This window comes from Mesoplodon densirostris, chromosome 16 (genome assembly GCF_025265405.1).
Source record: "Mesoplodon densirostris isolate mMesDen1 chromosome 16, mMesDen1 primary haplotype, whole genome shotgun sequence".
In the NCBI taxonomy this organism is placed as follows: Eukaryota; Metazoa; Chordata; class Mammalia; order Artiodactyla; family Ziphiidae; genus Mesoplodon; species Mesoplodon densirostris.
This window is the reverse complement of record NC_082676.1, coordinates 4,914,433-4,942,318: the sequence shown is the minus strand read 5'-3', so window position 1 is coordinate 4,942,318 and position 27,886 is coordinate 4,914,433. Positions and strand designations below refer to the sequence as shown.

The window sequence follows — 27,886 nt, the reverse complement described above, 5'->3', positions numbered from 1 at the left end:
CTTATGAACGTCGCAGGGGGGCACTCGCGAGAGACGGACAGGAAGAGGGCCAGGGGGGACGCCAGAACCCGGGACCGTAGCACGGAAACGGCCCGGGGCTGAGCAGCAGTCAGATCCCGGGATGGAGGGAGCCGGAGAAGAGGAGTGAGGAGGCCGGGGAGGCAGGCCCTGCTGCCCTCCTGGAGGCCGGCAGCCTGCTGTGGCAGTGGAGGACCAGGCCACCCACAAAGGGAAGGGGTCAGGAGGTCGGGCCTCGGCCTTAGCAGGCTCAGACCAGGCCCCAGAAGGCAGCAGCAGGAGTTCAGGGCCCAGGCCTGGCTCGGGTTGTCCAAAGGGGACCTCAAGCAGGCCTCCCAAGCCTCTGGTGGGGAAACTGAGCCGGAGACAGGCCTGAGAGCCCGGCCCAGACGCCTATGAGCCAAGTTAGAGCCGGCTAAGGCCCTAGGGGGTGTCAGAGACTAATGTGGTAGGGGGCTTCAGGGCCTCCCAGTCCAGAGCCGGATTGGCGAGTTAGACGCTTGTAGATCCAAGGTTGGATTGGGGAGGGGGTCTCTGGGAAGTTGGCTAGCAACGCAAGGATTGGGGGGATTTAAGTGCTTAGAGATCGAAGGCAGGTCTTGGGTAGGGGGAGTCAGACAATCGGAAAGCCTAGGTGGTTATTTGGGGAGGGGTCTTTGGGCTTAGACGAAGCGCAAAGCAGCGGCAGCTCGGCCGAAGGCCTGAGGCCTTGTCAAGAGAAGCTCCTGTGAAGGGTGGGCTAGACTAGGCCACGCCAAGAGAAAGAAAGTGAATAAATCTGGACTCGAAGTGGGCGGGGGGCCCCTGAGCGGGGTGTCACAAAGGGTGAGACATGGCCACCAGGCGTTTAACGGACGCTTTCTTGTTGTTGCGGAATAATTCCATCCAAAACCGGCAGCTGTTAGCCGAGCAAGTGAGTAGTCACACCACCTGCAGCCCTCTGCATTCACGTAGTATTGCTGCGGTGAGTCTCCCGGCGGCCTCTCCGACACACGCACCGTGTGCACTGCGGCTCTGCCTGTTTGTCTGTCTCTGTCTGTCTGTCTGTTTAAAAAAGAAGATAAGACTAGTACGGAAGTGCAGGGTCTCTTGGCTGGGGTCGGAGAGCATCGATCACCCTGGCTGGGAAGAACCAGTGCTAGGCCCCTGCTCCACCTCTGCCTTGCACTCTCCTCACTTCCGCATCCCTCCCAGTCCCCCCCGCACCCCCGCCTCCCCCCGGCCGTCCCTGCGCGACCCGCAGCCTCCAATTTACATATGTTTTAGCACTAAGGTTTGGAAGCTTTGGGCCTTTCTGAAGCCTTTTCGTTCCGTTTTGTTTTAAGCTCCCCTCCCCCACTCCGCCCCCGCAGACTGAGCCTCACTTCGGTTCTGCTGGTCGGGTTGCAGGCTCGCAGACCCAAATCCTTGCAAATGCACGATGCCCTTCCCCCAAAGAGGAAGGAGTTGTTGTTTTGGGTTTTTTCGTCCGTTTGCTTTTAATGGCCTCGCAGCCCTCTGTGTTTCGTGTTCCCTGTGAATAATTGCTTCGCTGTTTTTCCTGGGGGCTCTCGTTTGTGAGGCTGTAAGGTGCTAGCTTCTTCGTTTTCCATTTCCCAGACAGGAAATTAAGCTTTTCCCTCCATTCGAACTTTTTAAAAAAAAAACATGGTGTGTATGTGAAAATCAACCCCCCGAATAGCCCACGGTTTTTGATTTAATTAACCTGAAACTTTCTTTAGCCCAGCAGTAGAATCTTTTACTGGGAGGCCCTGGAAAGATTGCTTGCTATTGCTTTTCTGTTTGTTTAAGGGGCTCCTTTCTCTTCCTGAGCCTCAGTTTCCTGCTCTGTTGAATAAGGGGGTGTGTGTGCATGATCTAAACAGGAGGATGAAGATGAGCTCTGTGGTAGCCTAAATGGAAAAGTGAAGTTATGAAACTAGTTTGTAGTGGTGGTGGTGGTGGGGGTCCTTGCTGTAGACGGGCTGGGTTTGAATAGAAGCAGCATTGGAGGAGGAGAGAATAAAGTCACCCCAAGACCAAGTTCTTGGGGGTTATACTTGACATACACAGTTTGGGGAATCTCACATTTATTTCACCTGTTAGGGACTGTATTCCCTTTACATTTTTTCTTTATGACTTGATCTAAATGCTTCACAAAAATCAGGCCATCTGTCTTGATTATTGACAGACAGTCTACAAAGACAGTTTTTCCTTTTTGTAAATCACAAGAGGAAAATGTATTTGGCCAGCTTGCTTATATAGAAAAGATATTGTAAACTGTGTGAGCAGTTTTAGGAATAAAATCACGGTAAACTTAGGTCAAAAAGCATAGAAAACAGAGGGACAGAGTGTGTTTAGCTTTTCACTTACTTAAGAATTTGAAGATTTTTTACGTTTGTAAACTGAAAGAAGTCGTATTATACTGAAGTAAGTGCAAAATGGAAACGGGCTAATTCCAGCGCTAATTTTGAAAAGAATGTTCTGAAATAAGCCAAGAAATAGAGAGTAGAAGTGAGTGAAAAAAAAAAAAATCCTCCATGGAACTTTAGTTTTGCTAAATAAGATGTAAAAATTGCATGTTCCTTAAATGACTTGATTTTATGCTACCTCGTGGGGAGAAAAAAACATAACTAAAACTCCCGTTAATGTTTTCTAAGGTATCAGTCTTTAACTGATATTAAAACATAATGTTTGCTTTAAAATTTTTAATCATTTAAGGTTCAGAATACACTGAACTGTAGGATAACATGAGACTTTTTTTTTTTTTTAAATCATTTGGTCAGACGGTTTAAAAACCTGGTGTCTGGGATAGGCAGCTTTTTAAAAGTGCATCTCTAAGTGAAATCTATTTTTAAAATGGTTTTCGATGTTAGGCAATATTAAATATATATATAAACTAAGTCAGATATTTAAAAATATATAGCTAAACTGTACAATTTGGAAAAATAGGTATGTCAGAAAATGTACAGGTATATTTAGCTAATTCAGACATTTTCTTGAAAATAGATTTCTAAGTCAGACTAAAAATACATGCCTAAGTCAGAGCACTAAAAAGTATTTTTTACATATTATACCATTTAAAATGTTACATATATTGGTTTGACTATTTAAAATCTTTCTCAGATCATTATGAGCAATTAGATCATTTAAAAGATCCTTGTAGTCAATTAAGACTATGTAAAAAATAGATTTTTGCAATTAAACAAAGATGGTTTGCCTAAGTTAGAATTAAATAGAAGTCACACATTTATATATTTTAATTGTGTGCATTAAAAAACATGGCATGTCATAAATTTCCGAAGTGTTTAGGGGTGAATTATTATATTTTCAGCTTGCTTACAGTTGATTCTACAGAAACCATTTCTGCACACACACACAGACACACAAAATTAAATATGTCAAGATGTTAGCATGACTACATAGAGGGTACAATATTTTCAATTTTTCTGGAAGTTGGAAAAATGTTATAAACATTTTGGGGAAAACTATGTCTAACACAATTTTTAAAACTTTATTAAATAACTGATGTAATACTTTTCACTGCATATCTAGCTCATAAAAAATTTTAAACCTCATTTCTGAGTTGTAAATTTCAAAATCATTAGCAAATCAAACAAAATTAATGCTATAAAATTTGAATATGGACTGGGTTTTAGGTGGTATTAAGAAATTATTAGTTAATTAAACTAATTAAATAAATTTGTTAGCTTTATTAGAGGGGTCTACTGAAATGTTTAGTGTTGAAATGTCAAGACATCACCTAGTTTATATACTTAACCCCCCCCCATAAAGGAAACAAATAAGGCAGAGTGTTACTAATTGTTAAGTCTACTGATGAATATGTGGGGGGAGGCTATGCCATTTTACATAGTTTTCTCTATGAAAAATCATAAATAAAAACTTAACAAATACCTGGCATGTTAAAAACACAAGTAAAACAATTAAAAGCCAATTTGTATAAATTTATCTAAAACTCAGGTAATTAAAAAAGGAAGTAACTAAATTCTAGAGTGTAACTTAATTAAAAAATCATAAACTGAAATTTCTACTTCCTAGTTAGAAGAAAAAGCTGTAGACCTTGATTTTGGGGTGTGCAAATTATCTCACAATTAGAAATAAATCACATCTGAAATAATTTTTTTTTTTTTTAGTTTTAAATCTGAATTTGCACATCCTTATTTTAGGTGAAAGCTGTGGAAATTGATTGTAAAGTGGTGTTTGTGCGTGCGTGTGTGTATTACACACCTGAAAACAAAGGGCACATAAAGCCATATCATTCAAAAAATTTAAACAGGCATTTTTTTGCATCCTAGTTGGAGGAAAAAAGTAGAGGTTGGTGGTTGGTGGTGGTGGGGTTAGTGTGTGTACCTATACACGCATATAAGACAGGTTTGTGCCGCATTCAGGCAGATATGTCACAGCTAAGCAGGAATTTAAGGAGGATGTGCGGTGACAAAACAAACAAAACGTCCGAAGGGCCAGAAGGGACCTAAAGGTCGTTTGACCCAACATCCCCTCTGTGATAACCCCTCTGCCTGCCTTCCTTGACCGCATTATGTGATGGGGATAGGAAATTCCAGCAGCCGTCACCCCTACCTCTTTCACTGCGAAAAAAGTCCTTGCCTCTATTAACCCCATCTCTGTCTGTGTCTTGCATCCTGTGATCCTAGCTCTGCTTCTGGCCCCCGGGTCTCTGACACAGGAAGCCTCTTCCTTCTCCTGCAGGAGAGATAACCCTGCAGCTTGCTGGTGCCCCGGAGCTTTCTCTAGCTCAGCAGTCCCGGCTCAGGCAGGGAGGTTAAGTTTTCTTGCCTATGAATGAAGTCTAGTTTTTCTGTGTGCTTTTTAAAGTTCAGCACCCAGAACTGAACAAAATTCTACTTAATTGTGTTCTCGGTTGTGTTGATATTAGTAAACCTAATTGTTAAAAATAGACCAGGGGTTTAATTTTTAGACTGTCAGCAAGATGCAGCTGTTGGCATTTCCCATTCATTCTGTTTTGGCCTCAGTTTTGGATGCCCCATCACGGTTATGCCTCAGGGCAGTGTGAAATAAAGGGAAGAGCCCTGGCGTTTAAACCTGGGAATTTAGGGCTAAGTCTCACTCTGTGGCTGATGCAGAATGTAGGTCTTCCTGCAAGCTTTTAATCTCTTCAGACATCTTTTGCCTTAATTGTAAATGGAGGGTTTGAGTTAGGTGATTTCTAGTGGCCCTGTGGATTCAGCAGTGCTTTCTCAGATTCTGTTTTAATACATTGTTTCTCCTGACCAAGGCTTGCTGCCTTAGTTTTAACTTGAAAAGGAGGAAGTCACAGTCAACAGCATTGCCCTGCCCATCAGCCCGATGTTACCTCAAAAATCCTCAAAAGTAGCTCCAATACTGTGGAGAAGAAGCTTTAACATTCTGTCTGCCAAGTGCAGGTTTTAAGGCAGCACCTCATTCAGGCAGTTACAGGCAGCTTAGCTTTAAGGAGGTAGAATGAATTTACAGCATTAAATAATCATTCAAAAAAAACATGTAAAGTCTTGAATGAATGATAAGTACATGTTGAGTTGCTGTTCTGATCTGATGAGGTGATGTGTGACTTGTGTGATTTCCTTTGGTCTCCTGAAACAGATCTTATAGAGGGATTTGAGCTACTTTGTTAGTGTTTACTGCTTAATCTATTCTCTGTTTCAGAATAATGCACTATCTATAAATGGAAGCTAGAGTTAATTGGTCTTAGGTTAGTTTGAAAGTAGCACATTATTTTTAATAAAACATGGTGTGCTTTGGGGGGAAAAAAACAACTGAGGATTAACTGTGGTTTTAAGAAAACTGAGGTCCTTCTTCAGTCTTGACTGTAATATTAGCCAAGATTTATTGAGAGCTTACTATGTGCCTGGCACTGGGCTTAGCCCTCTCCATGTGTAACCCTACTTCATCCTCACAGAGCTCCATCAGATAGGTGGTGTTGTTTTCTCATGATACAGATCTGGAAACTGAGGCTTAGAGGAGTTAGGAAACTTGCTCAGTATTGCCCACCTAGTGAGCCAGGGAACTGGAATGGGAACTCAGGCAGACCTGGCCCGGGAGCCCTGTATTACCTGCTGGGCCACAGGAGTGCTGCCTGCTTTTCCCGGACTTGTGCTACAGGTCCCGGAGAATGGAAGAACCCATTAAAAAAAAATCTTTTTTTTCTTACGATGGGATTGCATCTTTATCTCATTTTACAACCACGCAAGTCCATCTTGACTTGCATATTGAAAGTTCTATGTTTTAGTCCATGCTGAGTCTGTTGGAAAGTTAGTTCTCTGTCTTTAGAATCCAAGTATGAAATCATTGTATATTTCTCTTTAGATCTATTTGCTTTTCTGCTTCTAAAGATTCCATTTGAGCAGAGAGGCTTACTTGAGAATAAGGGTACTTTGTTGGATAAAAGTGAAGCAAACTTTTACTTTGGTAGTAACGGAAATAAAGTAAATATCACTATAGCATAGACCTGTATTTCCAACTCATTTTGCTCAACTTTTCCAGACTTCCTGAGTAAACACAGATGGGTTTCCACTTATTTTTCAGTTTTATGTAGAAAGTTCTTTAGACAATAAATTCCACATGCTACTTGGAGTTTTCAATATTTGCTTGATTGTATGCCATTGGCAGGTCACAAACCTAGATGTAGACGTTATAAAGATTTAGAAGGTGATGATGTGTAGTACCATGTTTTCATTTGGCTATATTTTGGTTTTTCCTGATGGTAATTCTAAATGTTTTAATTCAGGTCTTGACAAAATTTTCTGGTAAATTGGTGGCAGGGGGAGTTTTGAAAGGCCTTCTGTTTTTAAGTAGCAAAATGGGAGGGGATGATGCTCTTCAGAAAAATGACCTCCTGAATTTAATTCCCAGTGTGGCATGGTAGTAGCTGCCCACCACTAGTAACTCCCTGAATTGTTCATAAAATTAGAGAGACTGGAAGGTGGGGTGGAAAGAGGCCTGAACACCTGGGTCTGTCCCCATCTCAGCCCTGTGACTTTGGGGAAATGGATTTATATATTCTGAAGCTTGATTTTCCTATTTGTTAAAAAAAAAAAAAAAAAAAAGAGTCGTATCTAGCCCATGTTTCTGATTTCACCTCTTGTCAACTAATAATTGTAGAAACCAAAAGATCAGGGTGTGTGCTTGGTTGATAATCCAAGAGGCCAGGCTCATGTGCAGCAGAGATCTTAACCAGGGTTTGCAGTAATGCTTTATCCAAAGATTGGATGCCAAGGAGCCACTGCAGAACAGGCAGATGTGCAGACTGAGATACTGAATTAGGGGTTTTGCCTTGTGTCTTGTTTTATTATTAAAACCACTTCAGTGCTTTCTTGCTGAAAATGTTAAGCTTTTAAAAAATAAAGAGGTTTTCTTTTTAAAGTAAAAGGTAATTAAATCAGATTTCCATCTGACACTATCTCCTCTATTAATATCTTGTAGTACTACTGTTATGGCAGGGTGTGCATAGAAATATAGTTCTCTTACTCTCATGGCAAAGTGTAGAAGGAATGAAGAGGACTTTCAGCTTTCTATAATGTCAGCTGATTCAATTTTTACATGGAGGAATGTTGTATGCTTACACTGTTATTGCTGTCATTGTTTAATAATATTTTGGCCCTGATAGACCAGTTTCATTTGCACTATTAATTTTTAAAGAAGGAAGTTATGGTTTTTTATTTTCTAAATTGACTGCTCAGCATAAAAAAAAATCAACAGTTGATTATTGAAATTCACCACTAATTATTTCAGTGATCAATACTGTAAAAAAAAAATGAAAACTAGTTGTTCAGATTATCTGTCATTAGTAAATGTCTGTTCGGAAGATAGAGTTCCACTTTGATCGAAAAAGAACCTTTGGTTTTAGATTGAAACTTAATCTTCTGCCTGCCGGTGCTGCTTCCTTTCTACTCCCCCTTTAAAAAACAAAACAACAACAACAACAAAAAAAAAACCCTCTCCTTACCTTTTGTTTTGTTTTACTTTCCTTTATAATAGCCTAATAAATAACTGTGTGCCTTCTAGACTAATAATAATGCATGCCAAGCAAATGGGAAGAGTTTTTCTTTTCTTTTACCACCTGTGTGTCTCTCCGGGGAAGAGTGGTTTCTCGGCTTGCTTATTACCACAGAGAAAGCCGTGTCTTCGGGATTTAATTTGTAGAGCCCTTACATATGTGGTCACTCAAATATTATCTGAATTCGGCCATAGACAATTTTGGGGGTTTTTCATTTTCTAATTTTGCTGCATTTGCAGGGCTGATTTACATGTTAAAATTTACATTTATTTGACATGGTAAAATTACATTTTAGCTTTGCTCTCTTGATTTTCTCTTCCTCAGGGAAATTTAGAATCTTGTGTATGATATTTGATATTTATGAAACAATACCATTATATTTTATTGAAACTAAAGCAAGTGTGTTTTATTTGCTTCTATTGTATTTTAATTTTTACAACTATTTATTGTTTGTATCCTATCTCATTTACCAAAACAACAATCATGGTAAATAAAAATAAGAAACAATAAGATAAATATTGATGTAGCTTAAAAAAAAAAAAGAATCAGAAGGGGGAGATTTTTTTAAATGCTTTGGTTAGTGAATCTTTATTTTTAGTCAACTTTACAGTTGTGTAAAATCTCAGTGTTTTCTCAACTGACCATCCCTTATCTGTCTGTCTGTCCCCATCCTTCTTTTTTTTTTGCTATCCCTAACTGGATGGGCTGATGGGAACAACATATCTCTCAGGAGCTGGATGAGGTATTGTGTTTTGACTATTTTTGTATGTTAGTTTATAAAATTATGCCTGTTTTTCTGAAATCTTTGGTCATATGTAAAATGCTAAGAGTGTACACATTTTAGCATTTGTTTTGATTACTTCTCATTGTCGTGTTTTACAATTTAATACTTAGGATTTACTTAATGTATTTTCACACCAGGTGAATTGATGATTTAGAGAAGGGCTTAGGAACATTATTTACTACTGTAGGGAAAGTGTCTCAACTTTGGAAGCAGTAAAATTTCTTGCACTTAAAATAAGCCAGATTGTTTTTAGGATTATGCGTGCAGCTCCCTTGATTCCTGAGACTGTGCAGTGAGGTTGCTCAGAGGTGTAGAAGGACGTGATGTCTGGCAAAAGCCCTAAGGAAGCAGGACCTGGAGCCACCAGACCTGTTGAGATGTCTGCTGAGGTGTCACTGGCCCCGAGCGAGTGACCCTCCAGTGGTGCTGACTGACTAATCATTACGTGGCCCCCTTCCTAGCAGCACGATTTTGGCCTTTTCATCACTTATTAGCAATTCTCCCAGAAGATGGAGTGGGTATGTGTTCACAGCACTTTATTCTAGTCATGTGAATAAAAGCGTTGAGGAAAAAGGGGATTGAACTGTGATTGTTGGTTTTGTGTTTCTATTATCTTTTCAGCCATGAAGGGGATGAAAATATTTTTCCTAAAGGTAGACCTGTTTAAAAGAGTCCTTTTAAAATTGGGGGTGGGAGGGTGTCATTGGCTTTTGTTTTAATTTAGAAGTATGAACAGTGAGGTGGGGTTAGGGCCACTGTCTTCAAGACCAATGGGTCCCTTACTAGTTGATCATAACAACAGATGGGAAACCACCTAAAGATCCTTCGTGGAGAACTGGTTAAATAAATTATATAGCAACTCTCATTCCCTGTACTGTACCTGTTAAAAAGAGTGCAGTCTGTCTCTGAGGGCTGCAGGGAATGAGCTCCCAGACACATGGCCAAGTGGGGAGAAGCCTGATGCAAGACACTGGACACCGCAATTCCTACTCTTTAAAAAAAAAAAAAAAAAAATTATTTTATTTTTTTAAGAAAAATAACTAACATTCAGGCTTGTGTGTACTTAGATTTCTGAAAAGAGACAGAAGAAACTATTAACAGTGGATACCTTCCAGGAAAAGTCTGGGATGGAAGGGAAACTGCCTTTCTGTTGCAAACCCTTTCCGTAGGTTGGATATATTTATTACTTGAGTCATTAAAAAACAATTAGTATTTAAAACCAAACCCATCCATCTAAGAATGGATGCTACCGCTTACTGAACGGTTTGGAAATGCGGGACTTGTGGCCCCAAAAAGGAAGTGGGCCGTGGGGAAAAAACAAACAGCAGAACAGCCTAAGTTTGAACACTTCTCCCGCCGGGCCTGTCAAGGGTCGTCTTTCCTGAGGGCTCCGCCGTCTGAACCTATTTCCAGTCTCTCCTACTTCCTCTTCAGGCAGCAAGTTCCAGACACTGGCTCCCCCCGCAGAAATGCTCTCTGCCACGATCTCTAGCAGAGACCCCGAGTGGAGAGCCCCTTCCCAGCCACACGCACCTCACGTGCCAAGAGGCCCTCCGGGCTACAAGCCTTTCCATTCCGGGGCCACGTGGCCCTTCGGCCACCCGAGCCACTCACTTCCCCTTCTTGTCCTTGGTCCAGAACCATTGTATCAGTGAAGAGAATTGTATATGACCTGTCTTTCATTTACTTCATTCATTCATTCCATTTATTGTTGACTCATGCAGCTAATTATAATTGCGTATTTATTACCATGAAGTGCCAGGCGCTGACCGAGGAGCTGGGGCTGTGTTAGGAACGGTGTCCAGAGCCTCACCTTGCCAAGGCTGCGGTAGGGCTTCGAATCGATCCTGGCGTGGGTCAGATGGAAGCCCGCCCCTGGGTAGGTGAGGCCTGAGCACACTGTCCTGACTGCGTCACGAGTGGCCTCCTGCAGTGTGTCCACATTGGTTTGTCGTTTCTCCTACTCAGACCAACTCGAAAATCTGCTGCACCCTGGGGATAGCAGGCTGTGTTCTCCTCCAGGAATACTGAGTGAGGTGCGCCCAGGGAGAAAGCCCGCCCACCGTTCACCCTTCTGCCCAGTGCACGGCCCTGTCCTCTGCTCTCTGCTCTCATCTGCTCGCTGCCGGGGACAAAGTCATCTCCCAAGTTGTTGGGCTTTAAAATTCATAGGAGGAACTATTAAAAAATTACAAGATGTAAAATCAGGCTGCCAAACCATATAGCCTGGGAAGGGCAGGGTGAAGTAGCGGGGACGTGGGGGCCACAGGCTGGCTCACTGGTCCCCCTGCTGAGGGCAGCATTGAGAAGGAAAGTCTGTGAGCCCCTCGGTGTCTGTATTTGTAGAACAGGGAGCAGTCCCCTCAGCACTTGTGTTGTTGGGCCTAAAATGACCAAGTCAGTGGGGGTCCAGTACCAACAGAGCGCAGGTAATTGTTGCTTCCTACTTTTTTTTTTTTTTAGGATGTATATAAGAGTTGAGAAAAAAAGGAAAATCAGTGAAACTAGTAACATTGTATCTGGGTAGTGTGATTGTCAGATTTTTTAAATTTCTGTATTTTTTGCACATTTAAAGAAGTGTCAATTTTGAACATTTATTGTTTCATAATCAGAGAAAGTAAACACTTTTAAAACTATCACATATTTAAAAAAAACAAAACCGTAGGGCTGACAGCCCCTGATTCTCTTTTCTACAACATGCTTATTCACTCCCTCAAAGAACTGAGATTTCTTCAGCCTAATTGTCTATTAGCCTTCCGAGCCCAGTGAGTTACGCTTGTGGTCTGACTGCATCATACACACTCCCACACTGTCTCAGGTGGAAAGCAGAGCTGCCAAGCTGTAATTGTCAGCGTCCCTTCTGGACTTTTTAAATGTTCGTTGCCACAGAACATTTAAAAAGTCCAGAATTGTCAGTACTGGTTCTTATTACCAGGGCATTATGGCTGAACTTGGTGTGTTTTTTTACATGGGTGTGTGGCGGGGGGTGGGAGGGGCTGTGTTTGACTTTTCTAGTCCCTGCAGGGGCCCTGCCATTTCCTTAATCTTACAGTACGCCAAATCAGCCTTCTCGTAAAAGCAGGGTTCGCTAAGAGGAGGAAGGCTGTATATTTGGGACAGCAAGATTTATAAGACTGTGCTCGTGTGTGTATGTGTGTGTGTGTGTGTGTGTGTGTGTGTGTGTGTGTTCTGTCCATAGATCAAGCACTCTTCCATACTGTCTGGTACTCTTTAAAGGGACAGTTGTCAATGTCTAAAGTGGACCAAGAGCAGAAGATAATTTTGATGAGCTGAACAAGAAGCCTTTGGGTGCGCCATTGTGAGCATCCGTTGGAATTTTCCTGCATTGATGCAGTTGAGCTGGATGACTGGGTTGTGGTCGTGCACCCTATAGTTCTTGGAGGACAAGAGTTACAAATCAAAGAGACAAGAATTCTTAATCCTCATAAATACAATTTTATTTAAAATTTTTTTCTTATTTAAAAAGTAAGAAAGGTTTGTTGTGTGGTTTTTTTTACTTCAGAAGCACAAGTTCATTAAGAAAAGCTTTAACGACCAACACCATCTATTTGGTAGGGGGACACCAAATGGAGTAAGGACAAGTAAAGAGAATGAAAAATCTGGCAGCTTTTTAAGGTCTGAACTGACTTGGATGGCAGCTTGAAACCTGACACATTCTGGATCTTAAAAATGAGAAAACGTGTTGAGATGGGCAGTGAGGTTTCTGAAGTTGAAAGGGTGATTGTTTTGCATTTAAGATGTATTTTTTTAAAGTTCATATTTGTTCCCATTTTTAAGTGACATTTATCTTCAATTAGGTTTTCCCTTCCCAAAACAGTCTTAAAAATAATAGCACATACTGTGAAATATATTACAAATCCATACTGATAAAATAAATGCCACGTTTCTTCTGAGTAAGGCTGCATTTCTTTATCATGATGAGCTATTGCTACAGATTATACCATAAAGGGGACAAATTCTTCCCTGTTTAAAGCTTTCAGTCTCAAAGAACCAGCTCTTCTGTCTTATTGGCAACATCCTGATACAGCACGTGGGAAAGCTAGGGCCAGCTAGATGGGCTAGCATCTGTCCCCCTCACGTGGGGATCTCTCGATTAGCAAGCTTCCTTAGGACACTTGAAGAGGGTGTGTTCGCACACTCCTCTTTTACATACATTTTTTGGGGGAACACATCTATGGTGTAAAATCAAGTACTGCTTAAAAAAGAGTTGAATCCACTTCAACTGACTTTTCGTATGTGATTTATAATTTCTTATTTGTTTCAGAGAAGTTGATGCTAATTATTGTGCAGATAAACTTAGGTAAATACCATCTCTGTATCCTTTTTAGTTTAATGTATGTTAGTAAACCGTAACAACAGTTCAAAATCGTGAGTTTAAAAACTCTAAATAAAACAAATTACTATTATTACTTTATTGAGATACGGTGTAATAGTAAAATGTAGTGGGTTAGATGGTAAACTGGCGTAGTAGAAACTATGACCCATAGGTGTTGCTTTGTATGAACAGCTGGAGATTTAAGTTCAAGTTCTGCTCTCAGGCAACTCTATAGTGCCTGCTGTATAGCTGGCAGACGCTGGGTGCTGATTGTGTGATTTGTCCCTTCTGTTTTGGTCATCGTGCCCTCCACAAAGTTGCATAGCTCTTGGTGACTTTGGGGCAGGACTTTTGAGGAATACACAGCTCTGTGTGGAGTGAGGTCTGCACCTTGGGGCTGCATCTGCAGATGGTCCTCGAGAGAGGCTGCTTTGTGGATGCCTCTGTGCTCAGCCAGAGCCTGTCCTGTAGTCCCTGGTGTAGTTGGTAGGGAATGGATCCGAGGACCGTGTCTGGTGTTATTGTTTAAGTCTGAGGGCTTGTTGTCCTGGTGCATTTAGCAAGTTACAGTTATATTTCACGTGCCTGCCAATCCGGGTGGACGGTGCTTCTGGAGTAGCCGATCCAGGTTTTAATCTGTCACATAATACGCTGTGACCTTGGGCAAGCTAGTTAACTTTCCTGAGTTTCAATTTCCTCATTTATAGATTGGAATAATAGTTCCTAGCTCACCTAGCTTTTGTGAGGATTAAAATAGTAAAGAGAATGTAAAATTCCTGTTAGTGAACTCTTAAAAACAAACAAGGTGGCTCTGATTGAGAATTACCATGTCACAGACGCAGAGCCCCGGACAGTGCAGGTGGGATGACGCACCATTTATTTAAGACCTGAAATGACACCGGCCCTGCAGGGTCCACGCGGCGGCGGAATGTGCTGGCCCTGATCACGACTCAGACGCTCTGAGAGCACTTCTGGGGCTGCTGGTCCCCTGAGCCAGTGGGGGCAGCGCCACCCCAGGCATGACGGGTGGCAGACGCAAGACTCTCATTTGCTTTTAGGGATTTTGCTACAGTCTCTCTGCTCGGGATTTAGAGCTTATTACTTGAAGAATTCTTTTAATTTAAGCTTTTCCTTATGTGATTTATCTTCCCCCTTCGTCTGAGGATGTTAAACATTTTGCCTTGTTCCTTTATTGTTAGGAAAGCAAACAAGTATTTGCCGAATGAATGAAAAACAATAAATTTAGATAAATGCGGGGTGGGGAGAAAAGCAATATAAATTCTTCACCCAATTCTGCAGTGTGATTTAGAAAATCTACAAAGTATTACCTGTAAAGGACTTTCATGTGCTGTTTTCCATTCTTTTTTGATCATCATTTGCATCTTTTGAAACTGGCATTTGTAAGTGCTGGGCTCCGGAGGGTATCTCGGGACCCTTTCAGCATTCACTGCCTCCAGGCCAGAGGGCAGCTTCAGCGAGCCGAACCCATGATTTCCCTCCCATTCTTAAAAGCTTCCTACGGCAGGCAGTGTATTATATAGGTAAAGTAAACAAGAACTATTGAGATCATTTCAAAATAAGTGAAAATGTTGCCCGTGGACATTTAACCAAAGAAAGGAAAGGACAGTGTAAAAGTGCCTTGAAATTTTAAGGATTGCTTTTGCCAAATGGTGGATAATTTGCTGACTGTTTTAGGCAATTCTTTCGCACAGTTTAACACATGGTTAATGATCTTGTGACTAAGATAACTAGATCAGCCCTATTTACAAAATAAGCTAAGTGTATGTAAGTAAACCGTGACATTTTTGTGTTAGTTCCATTTACAGCCTAGAATTTTTTTTTAACTTGCATCTGTCTGATCAGATTAATTGCTGAGGTTCATGCCATCCCGTCCTAGTATAGTACTAAGGTTTTTCTTGTTGACTTTTTCATTACGTTTCCATAGCCAGAGCAAGTCAAATGCATGTTCACAAGTATGTCCAAGGAAATTAAGAAGTGGTGCATGAAGAGACAGGAAAACCATTCCATACCCTAGCAGTATCAGAAGCAAGTTTGTGACACAGGGAAGTGCATTTATTCCTCCATTTCTGAATCTTCTTAGGGAGCAGCAGTAAAAGGGAGTAAGACTGTGCTTATCTAAATTGAATTTGAATAATTTTTTTAATGTCCCTTTGTTTCCCTGTAGCTTGCTGATGATCGCATGGCTCTGGTGTCAGGCATTAGCTTAGACCCAGAAGCAGCAATTGGCGTGACAAAGCGGTTACCTCCTAAATGGGTGGACGGAGTGGATGAAGTAAGTTGAATGTTAGTTTCACACTCTCTTATTTATTGAGGTAATTATGACATTAACGTATTTTAAGATACCTGCCATAACGACTCAAATGAGTGTCCCTGGAAGTACGTTAGATTTAGGATTATTCTGTTCACATACCACAAGAAAGGGGTGTGTGTGTGTGTGTGTGTGTGTGTGTGTGTGTGTGTGTGTGTGTATGTATGTGCACACACTTGTGATTTTGGTTTTGGTACTAACTACCTGAATTACAGAAATAAACTGAAGGACTGTGTAACCAGAAGGAGTGCTATTTGAATGTTTGGTTGTTTGAATGAAAAGTTGCTCAGGCAGCTACAAGTTGGCTGAAGACTGAGCTCCATACTGTGAGTGTAGCCAGTTGTCTCAGAGGCAGACAGATACCTGGCAGGCAACAGTGATGTTCTTTGATTTCATTTGTTTAGATACAGTACGATGTTGGCCGGATTAAACAGAAGATGAAGGAGTTAGCCAGCCTTCACGACCAGCACTTAAACAGACCCACCCTGGATGACAGCAGCGAGCAGGAGCACGCCATCGAAATAACCACCCAAGAGATCACGCAGGTGAGGACGGGAGGGGCCCGCAGGGGGAGCCTGCGCTTCCCAGCCTTGTCCCCCTCTCAAAGGCCGGAAGGCGGTCGGGCTGTAAATCAGATTGCAGATTAGTCCCAGAGTTCCACTTCCCAACCGGAGGTTCACAGAGGGACTCCAGGAGGCCCTGAGCTGCTCCAGGTAGCAGCATCTGCTCCATGCCTTGGAGGCGTGGGGACTGTTAGTCATTTGTTCGTAGATACTACTGTGGATTGATTCGAAAATTAAATTCAGAACGTTATTGAGTTCAGTCATTTGGTTTTAAGATGTGTAAGTTCTGTTGCATACTAGTGTGCAAAATTTTTTCATGTTAAAAAAAAAATGGTGGTTGTAACTGAAAGGATGGAGAGCTATTGCTCCAGACTGAGTATATTAGTATCCTAGAGAAACTCAGCATCCTAGAAATGTTTCTTGTAAAATGTTAAATTTGAATAATTTTAAGATAATGTGACTAGTGTGTAAACTAGCACTTACATTTTTCATTTGTTTAAATCTCCTGGGTTGCTGATGCACGGAGAAGCGGTGTGGTGGGTGGGAAAAGCCCTGGGGTGTTGGAGTGTTTGGATCCTGGCTTCTAGCGATGTAACAATGGCATGATTCTCATTTAATCCCTTGGACTCCAGTGTTCTCGTCTGTAAAATGGGAGGATAATAATACCTGCCTCTGAGGGTGGTTGTCGGGACTAAATGAGAAGAAGGCCGTAAGAAGGGATGCACACAGCGTGCGCACACGGGCACACACATGCACACGCATACCCACGCACCCACGTACACATACACACGCGCGCGCACGCACACACCCACGCATACGTACACACACCCACACGCGCACACACATACACGCACCCACACACGCGCACACCCACACACACACATACACGCACGCGCGCACGCACCCACACGTACACATACACACACGCGTGCGCACATACACGCACCCACGCGCACGTGCACGCACACACGCGCACACACATACGCGCACCCACACCCCCACACACATACACGCACGCGCGCACGCACCCACACGCACACATATACACACATGCACACGCATACCCACGCACCCACGTACACATACACACACACGTGCGCACATACACGCACCCACACGCGCGCACGCACACACCCACGCACACGTACACGCACCCACACGCGCTCACGCACACACCCACGCACACATACACGCACCCACACGCGCGCACGCACACACGCGCACACACATACACGCACCCACGCACGCACACCCCCCACGCACGCACACATACACACGCGCGCACACACCACACACACATACATGCACGCGCGCACGCACCCACACACACACATACACCCACGTACACACGCGTGCGCGCACACACACACACACACACCGTTTGTTCCGGTCCGGTTCAGCTTGGATCTCTTGGCCCTTCTCGGTGCCGGCCGGTCTGGACAGAGCGCTGTGCGTCTCGCTCTGGCCGGGGAGCGAAGAAGCTGAGGGGCACCTTGGGCCACCCCACCCCCCCCGCCGCCTGCTGTGAGCGCCCCTGTTCCCCCAGCTCTTCCACAGGTGCCAGCGTGCAGTGCAAGCACTGCCCAGCCAGGCCCGCAGGGCCTGCTCGGAGCAGGAAGAGCGGCTCCTTCGCAACGTGGTGGGCTCCCTGGCGCAAGCTCTGCAGGAGCTGTCCGCCAGCTTCCGGCGCGCGCAGTCGGGCTACCTCAAGCGTGAGTGTCCGCCCGTGCAGGGCCTCGTGAGTAATGGGGTTTCCGGCGTTAGAGCCGGCAACAGCTTGGTGTTTTTACCCTTCTCTTTTGCTACTAGTCTCCATTTTGTCCTGTGCCTTCCGTTGTTAGCTTGTGAGCACAGTCCCACCTTACGAAACAGAAAGGAGCTCCCTTACGCCCCCAGTGGGAAACCATGCCCAGGTTGAAGCCACGGCGACAGGGTGTCAAATCTAAAAAAGAACAAAACAGAAACATAGACCATGTCAAGTTTAAAGTATTTGAAAATCAGTCTCGCACATTTTAAAAGCTCGTAGCTTTCTAGATGTTAGGGGTGGAGGAGCTGCTGCTAAGTAGGTAGAAAACAGTTGTAATCATGTTAAAGCTTCATATTTGCACAATAACAAGTATTTGAGAGAGTGTCTCAGCACCTTTCCTGGGAGTAGTTTAAACAGGCGCTTCCTCCCCAGGCACAGTGATTTACTGGCTCCCTTCCCTCCTCAATAGTGCCAAGTCAGGCTTCAGCTACACCCTCGTTCTCATTACCCTCTAAACTGGGTTTTCCTTCATTGCCATTGTAATCAATAGTATCCCCTCATGGTCCCCCAAAACTAGTTCTCCCTCCTCCTGACAACTGGCATAGTTGTGTTTTAATTTTAGTATTTCTAAAGTTTGACTAGGGCCGTTTGGAATTCGACTAGAGATGGTTTTAGGGAGAGACACTGATTTTTTTTTTTTAATGTTTTGTAACAGCAGTTAGATTAAATATTTCTGCTTCTCTTAGAGATTCTCACATGGTTGTGTCATCTTGTCATTCGCTTGGCATCCAGTGAATTATACACATTTACGGGGTGATTTTTGTCTTAGATAACCCCAAGTGCTCACCTACTGTTGCATGTTTGTAGTCCTTTACGGTCCCCCCACCTCTGTTGGAGGTGAGATAGGGTTCTTCTAAAGCTGCTAAGAATGTCTCCATTTTGACTGTTGAGTTTTACTCTTAGATTTCCCCTCTTTAATGGTGGGACAGTAACCAGGATGGTTTACCTATTCAAGTAAAGTGAATTCCTATCCATGATAGGCCTGAAGAATCGAGAGGAAAGATCCCAGCATTTTTTTGATACATCAGTACCACTGATGGACGATGGAGACGATAATACTCTTTATGATCGGGTACGTGAGGGGCTGCAGAATTGACTGCCGTGCGTTTGCGCTCCGGTCTGTTTCCTTCTCCTCGTGGACCTTTAACTTCCATGCGATGCAAATGGATCAGCCCTGCGTGACGTGCACATCCATCAAGTGGCTTTTGCAGCCGGCGGAAGAACGGTCATGGGGGCCATACTGTTTCTTCCTTTCCAAAGGCTGCAGGGAGACCTTGTCATCTGCCTTCCAGAACCTTCCGGAAAGCAGTCTGCCCACCCCACTCCTGGGAAGAACCCAGAGGTGCGCAGGCTTCTCCCCGGTGGTTTTGCTACTTAGCCCTTGGGTGGCTGCAAACGCGGGGTTCTCTGTGTCCCCTGCTTTGGCCGATAGTGCTTTAGAGCCCGCTTGTTTGGGGAATTTGGATCTTTCCTGTTAGGGAAGAATAAGTGCTTATCTGTGGTTTATGTGCTTTATAGAAATAGTTTCAGAATTTATTTCCTTTCAGTTATATCTAAAATGGTGCACTGGAGCTTTCTTGAGGGGAATGAAGGCTAACGCACACCTTTCGTCCTTTGTGTTTTGCTAGGGTTTCACAGATGACCAGTTGGCGCTGGTGCGGCAGAGCACGCTGACGGTGGACGCGCGGGAGCGGGAGGTTGGCCGCATCGTGCAGTCTATTTCCGACCTAAACGAGATATTTAGGGACCTAGGGGCCATGATCGCAGAACAGGTACGTGAGCTTACCTGCCTCCTCAGCGGGCTTTCCTGCCATAGTGTCTAGTCCTTCTCCGGACGTTCTTGGTTCTGCACTTCCCGTCAGGAAAGCGATTTGAACCTACTCCCCTAATGTATGTACGTGTGTGTACAGATTATATACATACACTGCTGCCATTCCCCATGAAAATACTAATACACTTTTTTTTAGTTAAAAAAACAAATGTCAGTGACAGTTCTCCTATTCTCTGCCTGTACCCCAAGGGTGCTTATGGGAGCACCCCAGGGTGAGGGCCTGGTTGGTCTGCCCACGCTCAGCAGTGATTCTGCCAATAGATAAGGTTTCCCTTCTAATTTTGGCAGGTTATTGTGTAATGGCAACTGGAACCACTAGCTCTCGAGTAGAATTAAATTGTTTGTTCGCTGTTGCAATCTGATTAGGGTATTTTATTATCTTGCCAGCAGGGATCTGGGTCCTGATCCCCCTGAAACCAGCCTCAGAATGGAGTGGTGAGGCTGTGGAAGATCCAGTTACATTAATTACTCCCGAGGCTCCTGCGGAGCTGCTCTTGCTGTAGTCTCTCCTAACACAGCACGTCTCCGTTCACAGCCCTGTCCTTCTGTGTAGCCCAGTGTCCCTTCTTCCTGTTTGAACCAAGAGATTAAACAATTAAAAACAAAATTCTCCCTGAGGCGAATGTGTAATTTTACATCTGGATTGGAGCTTACCGTGTTTGCTCTAACCCATGGAGCCACGTGGTGACTGACGTTTATAGACATGATAGTCAATCTCCAGACCTCATCGTAACCAGGCCTGGCTTAACTGGCCCTCTCTGCTTACTTGAATCCAAGTATTTAAGCAACAAACGGGCACAGACGCAAGCCCTTCACCACTCAGAGCCTATTTCCACTGAACCGTATATTTTTTAAAGCCCCAGTAAGTCTGAATATGGCATATCCTGCAGTGGCTAAATCCAAAAAAGAAACCTCAATTTGTCAGTATCTCTTTCTCCTGAGCTAGACTTTTACTGCAACTAGTGCAGCAGTCTGCCACTGAGAGCCTAATATGGCACGGTGACGGATTCCAGACCTGGCAGTGTATACCTTTACATCACAGTTAAGTAAAACAGATAATTCTGTGGATAATGATGTCTGCAATTTGCATCTCTTATTTTTGAAGTTCAGTTTTCCCAGTTGTGGTTGTTGATCATCTGTAACTGTCATTTATTACTCAGGGTACCGTCCTTGATAGAATCGACTATAATGTTGAACAGTCCTGTATCAAAACTGAAGATGGCTTGAAACAGCTTCACAAGGTAATGCCATATCTTTCAGTGGTTGAGAATTTGAAGAACTGTTATCAGATATCAAGAATTCATGAGAGGCTTCTCTTCCATCATAACTGTCTTCGGCATTCTCGTCTGCCGTCGGCTCGAGATAGGACTGTAAAAATGCACCATGTCGTTTTATTCAGAGCCGACCACGTGCCCTGTTGCCGTTTTACTGCAGTTAATGATTCCGGGTGCACCTCACACGCGGGTCTGAAATTGCCGGGAATCCCCTTCTGTGACAGGGAATTCTGAAGGAATTGGGGTTTTCTCCCTTTTAGAAAATACTTTATTCCTTGTTTAGGTCTTCTTGTTTTAGGAAATCGATTTGAGTGGGTATTTGTTAAAATACGTGTTGAGCATTCTGTCTGCTTGTTGCTGCTGACTCAGGCCTCTCTTTGTTGTGATACTTTTCTGATAAATTGCTGGTGGGGATTCATTCTGGAGGAGATAAAAATCTAATTTTCCCTTTTAATTACCACAGTATATCTGTGTCCTACCTGGAGGAAAGGGTAGTTTGTTGAAGTGAGAGTATTAGCTCTCTTATCCTTTGCTAATAATAAAGTGGCTGTTTCAGGAATGGTTTTCACGATATTTGTTAAAAATAGATGGAAAACATCTTAAAAATCTTGTAATGAGTTATGAGAAACATACACATACGCTGCTGAGTGGCTCTCATACATAATCGGGTGCATGTTTTCTTTAAAAGGAATGTAATACTTCACAAATAAAATAAATTGTGTCCGTTTCCTCATGTCTTTGAGACCCTAGCCGTATATAGTGCTCACGTTTCCGATTCACTAATGTGCTTCTCGATCACCTTTCTGAAACCAGCCACTTCCTGTGGCAGAGCCGGCCGTACCTGACAGTAGTCTCAGGTTTACAGGAAGACCTCGCGTAGGTCTGAGCAGGAGCCCTTCGCTGCCTCTTCCACGTGCTTTTGTCACCACATGCCGGGTGGGGATGGCGCTCCAGCATATACTGAGAAAGAAGAGGCTTGCCTTGTACATGCAGAGGGCTTTTTAAGCATCGGGTTCATTCGGTTGCCAAGCTTTGTGTATTAAAAGAGTGAAAATTAACTTTAGTTTGTCACTCTGTAATGCCCGGCCTTTCATATGCTGTTGAATTATGCATCGGTTTTGAAGCTTCTTAAATAAAAACTAGTGAAACTTGTTTTTTGATATAACACAGATAAAGGGAAAAAGCTTTCTCCGCGGGAGTGTACAAATCTAGTGGGAACTAAAAATTTTAAGGTTCTACTTTATAAACCATTTTGAGAGCTTTCAAAGTATATCACTTGGTGTCAGCTTCCGTGGTGTTGCAGGTTACTTATTAGAAAACTAAGCACGCGCCGTCCTCTTTCTCCAGGCACGGCTGGCCGTTGCCTTGGCGGTCAGCTCATCTGAGGCTGATGGAGCCTTGGGAGCTGCTTCACACGGGCCGGGCTCTCCAGACGGGTGAACCTGTCTGCGCTGAGGTTTCCTCCTGTGGCTGAGTGGCTCCTGGTGGGCGGGCAGGCTCGCTTAGGAAACAGACGTCCCGGTCAGAAGGTCGGTGGGGACGGGGAAGCAGGGCCGAGGAGGCTGCACGTTCGGAGCAGGTACAGCCCTCAGGCTGTCTCCTTGCTTTCACCTTCACTGTGAAGCAGCGCCGTCCACGGAAGGGCAGGACGTGCTCTCCCCGACGTGGACAGGGACACCCTCACGACCCTCTTCTCCCCTCTCCTTTCTGTGGGTCACATTCAGCACCACGGGCGTGTGTGTCACCAGACGCACAGAACTGGGCTCGGTGGGTTCTTTCTGCGCTTGACACCACAGGGCCAACTTTCCTGTTTCTACTTCAAAGGTTGAATTTCTTCTTATTCCCAAATTCAGAGGAGGTAGAAAACAAGCTTCTCTGGGACCCTCGGTTCCATCCCTGCTGACTGTGGTAACTTTAGCCAGGTGTTCGATTTCTTAGTGAAGGAGCTGTGCGTTCATCCAGAGAACTGTGTCCGGAAGCGAGAGGCTTCTGTTGAAAGAGTGGGTCCTTGCGGTCAGTGGAAGGAGAAGTAAGGAGAAGCGGCCCACAGGGATCTGAAAGCAGAGCCTTCGGCCCCTCGGCAGCCTCCGTGTGATGGCGGGTCCCCAGCGCGGGCGTTAGCGAAGCCGGGTAAATAGGGAGCTCCGGGGTCATGGGACGCGTGTGGATTGAACCCGCGGGAGCTGATGGCAGGGATCGTGATGATGGAGCCGGTGGCAGAGGTGTCGGGTGTGTGGGTGCGGCCAGAGGCCTAGGACTGGAAATGAGCGAGACGCGATTTGGGATTTTGGGGAAAATGACGGCCTTTTTTCCCTCCTCTTTCTGTAGGCAGAGCAGTATCAAAAGAAGAATCGGAAGATGCTTGTGATTTTAATATTATTTGTCATCATCATTGTCCTCATTGTTGTCCTCGTCGGCGTGAAGTCGCACTGAGCAGCGTGGGGTCGGTGTGTGAGGCCCGCGTGGACCCGGGTGCGCGGGCCCGGCGCCCGTGGGTTCCTGCAGAGGGGCGGCCCCGGGCCCGTCGGGGCCGCGAGCATTTCCACGGACTCCGCCGCACAGTCGTGCTCACGCGAGGGGAAGGGGCTTCTGGTTTTCCTTCACTGTCAACACTTGAAGGACCTTGGATACTGCTGCAGATTAGAGATGAGTTCTCTCTTCAGTTATAATATATTTTTTTTTAGACAGAGAAAACGAGTTGAAGGTTTACAGGCCTCCTCAAGCTGTTCAATGTATTATATCTGTATATGCTATTTTTTTTAGCAGTCATGTCTGAGCAGCATGTTAAAATAATTTTTGGAAAAATTTTTTTAAACCATCTGGTTTTTAAGAAATTTGGTACCAAAAATTTATGAGTAAAGGCAAAAATGCCTCTTCATTTTTCTCTATGTATTTTCCAGTTGAAAACAAACTGAGAAGTCCTTTAAGAATTTATAATCCATATTCCCCATTAACTTAATTTAGCTTTTCCATCACTGTTAATGACCAGAGTAACAAAGTGTGAAAAATAAGAAACCATCATTGATGTTAATTAACACATTTAGGTGGGCCAGTTAAAACAGCTTTATAAGTTTAAATTAACTGTAAATGGAGTATTCCTCATCTAAAGTTTGTGCACTGCACGTTCTCCTGTAACCAAAAGGGGTTACTAAGCAAAACCACCTAAATTTAAAAGTTGGTGATTTGAAGTAGCCTCACATTGAGAGGAAGCTCAGTGGTGTTGTGAAAGTCACCAGAAGCAGCCGGTGTGTCCCTGTGGTCGTCCCCAGCCAGCCCTGCTCAATGCATTGCTTATGTACTCACTACTTAATGACCTGTTCAAACCAGACAGCATTTAATGAACTGTGAATTTACACAGAGGCCATTCTAAATGGGTCACCCCATATAGGATTAGTGGGTCTCAAATTATTAACCAAACATCACTCCATTTCAAAGTAAAATATTCCACTAGTGGTTTGATTTATTGGCCCTTCCCTTGCCACTCACCATGCCCAGAAAGTAGGCATATTCTTGCAATTTGTGAAAATCTTGCCTAGAAAAGCCCCTCGTTTGTGTGAGAGTGAATCAGATCACCAAAGTAGGACTTTGTTGTTTACTTACCTATTATCAACATGGTGCTTGAATATATTCCTGGACCTGTGGAATAATGTGGAAAGTGATGATAACTTTGAAAACTGAAGTTGTTCATGTTTTAATTGGTCTTGAGACACCAGTATTGTTTTAATGGTCTTTGCATCATTTTCAATGGCTTTCCATTATTTTTACCTTTCTTAGAATGTTTTAAAAGGAGCATGAGCTCATTAAGTGTGCTGCCGTTTATTTGGGCCAGTCACATAAAATGTCTCTCTAGGATTGGCTTTGAAGTTATTTCCAGAAATTTAAACTCAAGCCCCGAGATTCAAGTTGTCCGAACAGATCATGGGCTTAAAACCCAGAACCCTGCCCCAGCCTTCCCTTCCCAAGTGGTTTACGACGCCGGGCAGTCACTGGTTTTCTTATTACTGATGTGGCCGTAGGAGGATCTGAAGGTGCCCCTGGCATCTCAGGAACTAGCACGGCATTCCCTGACAGTTATTTATTGGGAAAGAAGGTCAGGGGATAAGAGGCCAGCCCCTCCTCGATCGCCCCTGAAATGGGGGGCTTCTGCGGTCCTCGAGAGCAGCTGTAGGCGTCTTTCGTCTCAACGGTTTTGACCTCATGGAGTCAAGCTGCTCCTAGGAGTGGGGCTGTCGAGATGAGGGGCTTCCCTCCCAGACAGTCTGCGATGGTGATATGGGTTACTGCTGAAGCGTTTCAAGTGCTGAGTCTTACTGACCTTTGAAGGAAGGTGACCCATTAAGAAAGGATCACTGTTCATTTGTATTTATTTTCAGTGAATAGGGTGACTAGAGTTGGGTTTTCTACCCAACTCATTTGGGTAAAACTATGAATCTGACTAGGAATGGTCTGAAGGATCCTGCGTGGGATCCGGGCAGCTGCCCCCCGCTGACCGGATCCAGTGCCAGCTAAAAGCCCAGCCGTCCGCTGCCACCACCGTGTCCCAAGGTGGGGAGGTGGCCCTGAGCCCATGCACCGCAAAACACTGTCCTGCTCTTTTGAGCCTTCACTTGCAGAAAGCGCAGCAGCGTTGCCAGGAGCAGTGTAGTACTCAGCGTCCTGGCACCTGTGGGTCCTTCTCATCCTCCTTTTCCCACCAGCAGCTCTGGTGGCGGCGGTGTCCTGCCCAGTTTCTCCCCTCGCCTGGAGTGCGCCCCGAGAAGAGGACCCACAGGGAGGGCTTCTCTGGGCGCAGCCCGGACCCCTGCCCCCTGTAACGTGCCCTGGGTGGCTCTGTTGACCAGGGCTGGAGAGGGGAGACGTAGACATTGACTGTCAGGTCCCCAGAGCTCCTGGTCTTTCCCGGGAGATCGTAACTGAAAGCTACGGTCCCTTGTTTTATTAATTTGGGGTTGGGGGGAAGTGCTGGCCACCCACCATGGGTGTGAAGCCACGTACGTCTCTAACTTAACGAATTTGCGTTCTCTGCTAACTGAGAGAGCATTATTTATTTGTTTTGACACAAGCGCTTTCAGTGTTTTATCCTGGCTAATGGCTCCTTAAACGTAATAAAACCCTTCCAACCTAATTGGTCAGATAAGACTTTTTTTCTCGTGTGCTTAAATAAAGCAATTAGTGAAGCGCTTCTATCTAAAATGACTTTTTTTGTCCTTTTTTTAAAACTAATTTACTGTCACTGGAAAGTTTTTGTACAATAAAGCAGTCGTGCAGATTAAAGAACATCCTGCTATCCTAGTATTAATTTTAACGATGGGTGCATGTTTTCTTCATGTGCGTCTGTGTTTTCGGGAGAGCCTGGCCTGTTCTGTGATCGTTTGGGCTGATGACTGTTTGTTTTGTGCCGAGGCCTTTGCCTCAGTGTCTGAGAGTCCATCTGTCTGTCTAATGGATGCTTTCAAGGGGACCAATCGATTTGCTCTCCACTATACAAAAAGGCAGATAATTACTTTCCTTATGAAAATGTATGCTTTATATACATACCAAGAAACACTGGAGCTCTTCAGATAAAACCGTAGTTACGTGTGCCTTGTTGAGAAGTAATTCGTACACATGGGCCCCGGGAGACTTGAACTTCTAAGTGACTTTGAACATTTCCCATCCTATTAATCCGAAAATTTCAGGGGTGGTGTTTGCCAGTCGAACTCAAAGCCAGGACTGTATTTCCCCTCGAACGTCCTGGGCATCCAAGGCCGGGATGGTTCTCTGTTAACTCATCGCTGACTCTCACCCGTGTATGCCTGGCGAGAGATGCCATCGGGGCGTGCTGGGCGTGTGTCTTCTTAGCTACACCCCAGGGTCCGCACACGTGGAAGCGGGAGCTGACTCTGCAGGTGGTCTCCTTGGGCGCCAGGCGTTCAGTCCTTGGAGGTCGCTGGTGCCCCAGGCAACACGGTGTCTTCAGAGCCCGCTGATCCACACGGAAGAAGCAGCCTCCTCTTCCTGTGCGCTCACCTTGTCTTTGGACTACAACCACAGCCCCCCAGCTTGCTTATCAGCCATTGGCTCTGTCCACGATCAAGTCCACTCTCCGAGGATACACACCAAAGAAACGCTCCATCCCGATGGGGCCGCGGGAGAAGCTACCACACGCGTGGGCTCTGCCAGACGCGTGTGTTCCTTGAGCAGTAGCCTCGTGGGTCGTGTTCCCACTGAGGTTTTGGTGGCCTTCTCTTGAGGTGGTGCTCCAGGTATGTGCAGGTGCAGTGATTGGAAACACTGCTTGCTGGGCAGAGAGCTCCTTGGGTGCTGGCCCTCAGGCGTGACTGTGTCGCGTGTGGACCGTTGGGCGGTTCCTCTCGGGGACACACGTTGACGGTAGGAGGACAGGCTGCGAGTAGTTGCCCCGTCAATGTCCTGAGCATCTTCTCCGAGCTGTGATCGTAACCAGGAGTTGGAGCAGCCTAGAATCCCTCCTGGTTTGTCTGTCATACCTGTGCAGCCACAGCAGAACGACTCACCTAGCCTGCCATCATCTGCTTCTACATTTATTGGATAGCGTGTTTCTCTGCCTTCTGGCGTAACTCTGGTCATCAGGACCCCCTGTTCTAGTCGAATGTGGGACCCATGCGGAGAAACTGGCTCGCTGTCTCCACAGATCGGACACTCATCAGTTGGGTGTAGGGAGGATGGGATGGTGCTAATTCACTGGCTGGTTATCCTGAGTGTCCTCTCCTCCTAAGACTTAGAGGGGCACGCTCGGTTTGTTTGATGTTAGCTACACTATGAAACTCAGCGCTGTGCACCCGTGGACATGTGGGCCCGAGGTGTAGATCCCTGTGTGTGTGAGCCCTTTAAAAACTCCTGGTTTCCTCTCTCCAAGTTCCCTCGACCACCCAGATGCCACCTCTAACCTTGCTGCCTGATGTTTTTGTTTAG

At 44.7% G+C, this 27,886-nt stretch overlaps 1 protein-coding gene across 3 annotated transcripts; it reads left to right on the top strand.

Moving 5' to 3' along the window:
* Nucleotides 1-62: 62 nt before the first annotated feature.
* STX16 (syntaxin 16) lies at nucleotides 63-26,230 on the top strand. Of its 3 annotated transcripts, none has more exons than XM_060120484.1 (8): nucleotides 63-982; nucleotides 15,335-15,442; nucleotides 15,883-16,023; nucleotides 17,588-17,753; nucleotides 18,829-18,920; nucleotides 19,477-19,620; nucleotides 20,840-20,920; nucleotides 23,282-26,230. In XM_060120484.1, exons 1-8 carry the CDS (start codon nucleotides 851-853, stop codon nucleotides 23,384-23,386), a joined length of 969 nt encoding a protein of 322 aa, XP_059976467.1. In that variant the 5' UTR covers nucleotides 63-850; the 3' UTR covers nucleotides 23,387-26,230. The 3 variants fall into 3 exon arrangements, with proteins under 3 accessions (XP_059976467.1, XP_059976469.1, XP_059976468.1); XM_060120486.1 differs by lacking the exon at nucleotides 23,282-26,230 and adding an exon at nucleotides 22,892-23,250; XM_060120485.1 differs by having other exon boundaries at nucleotides 64-931.
* The last annotated feature ends 1,656 nt before the right edge of the window (nucleotides 26,231-27,886 follow it).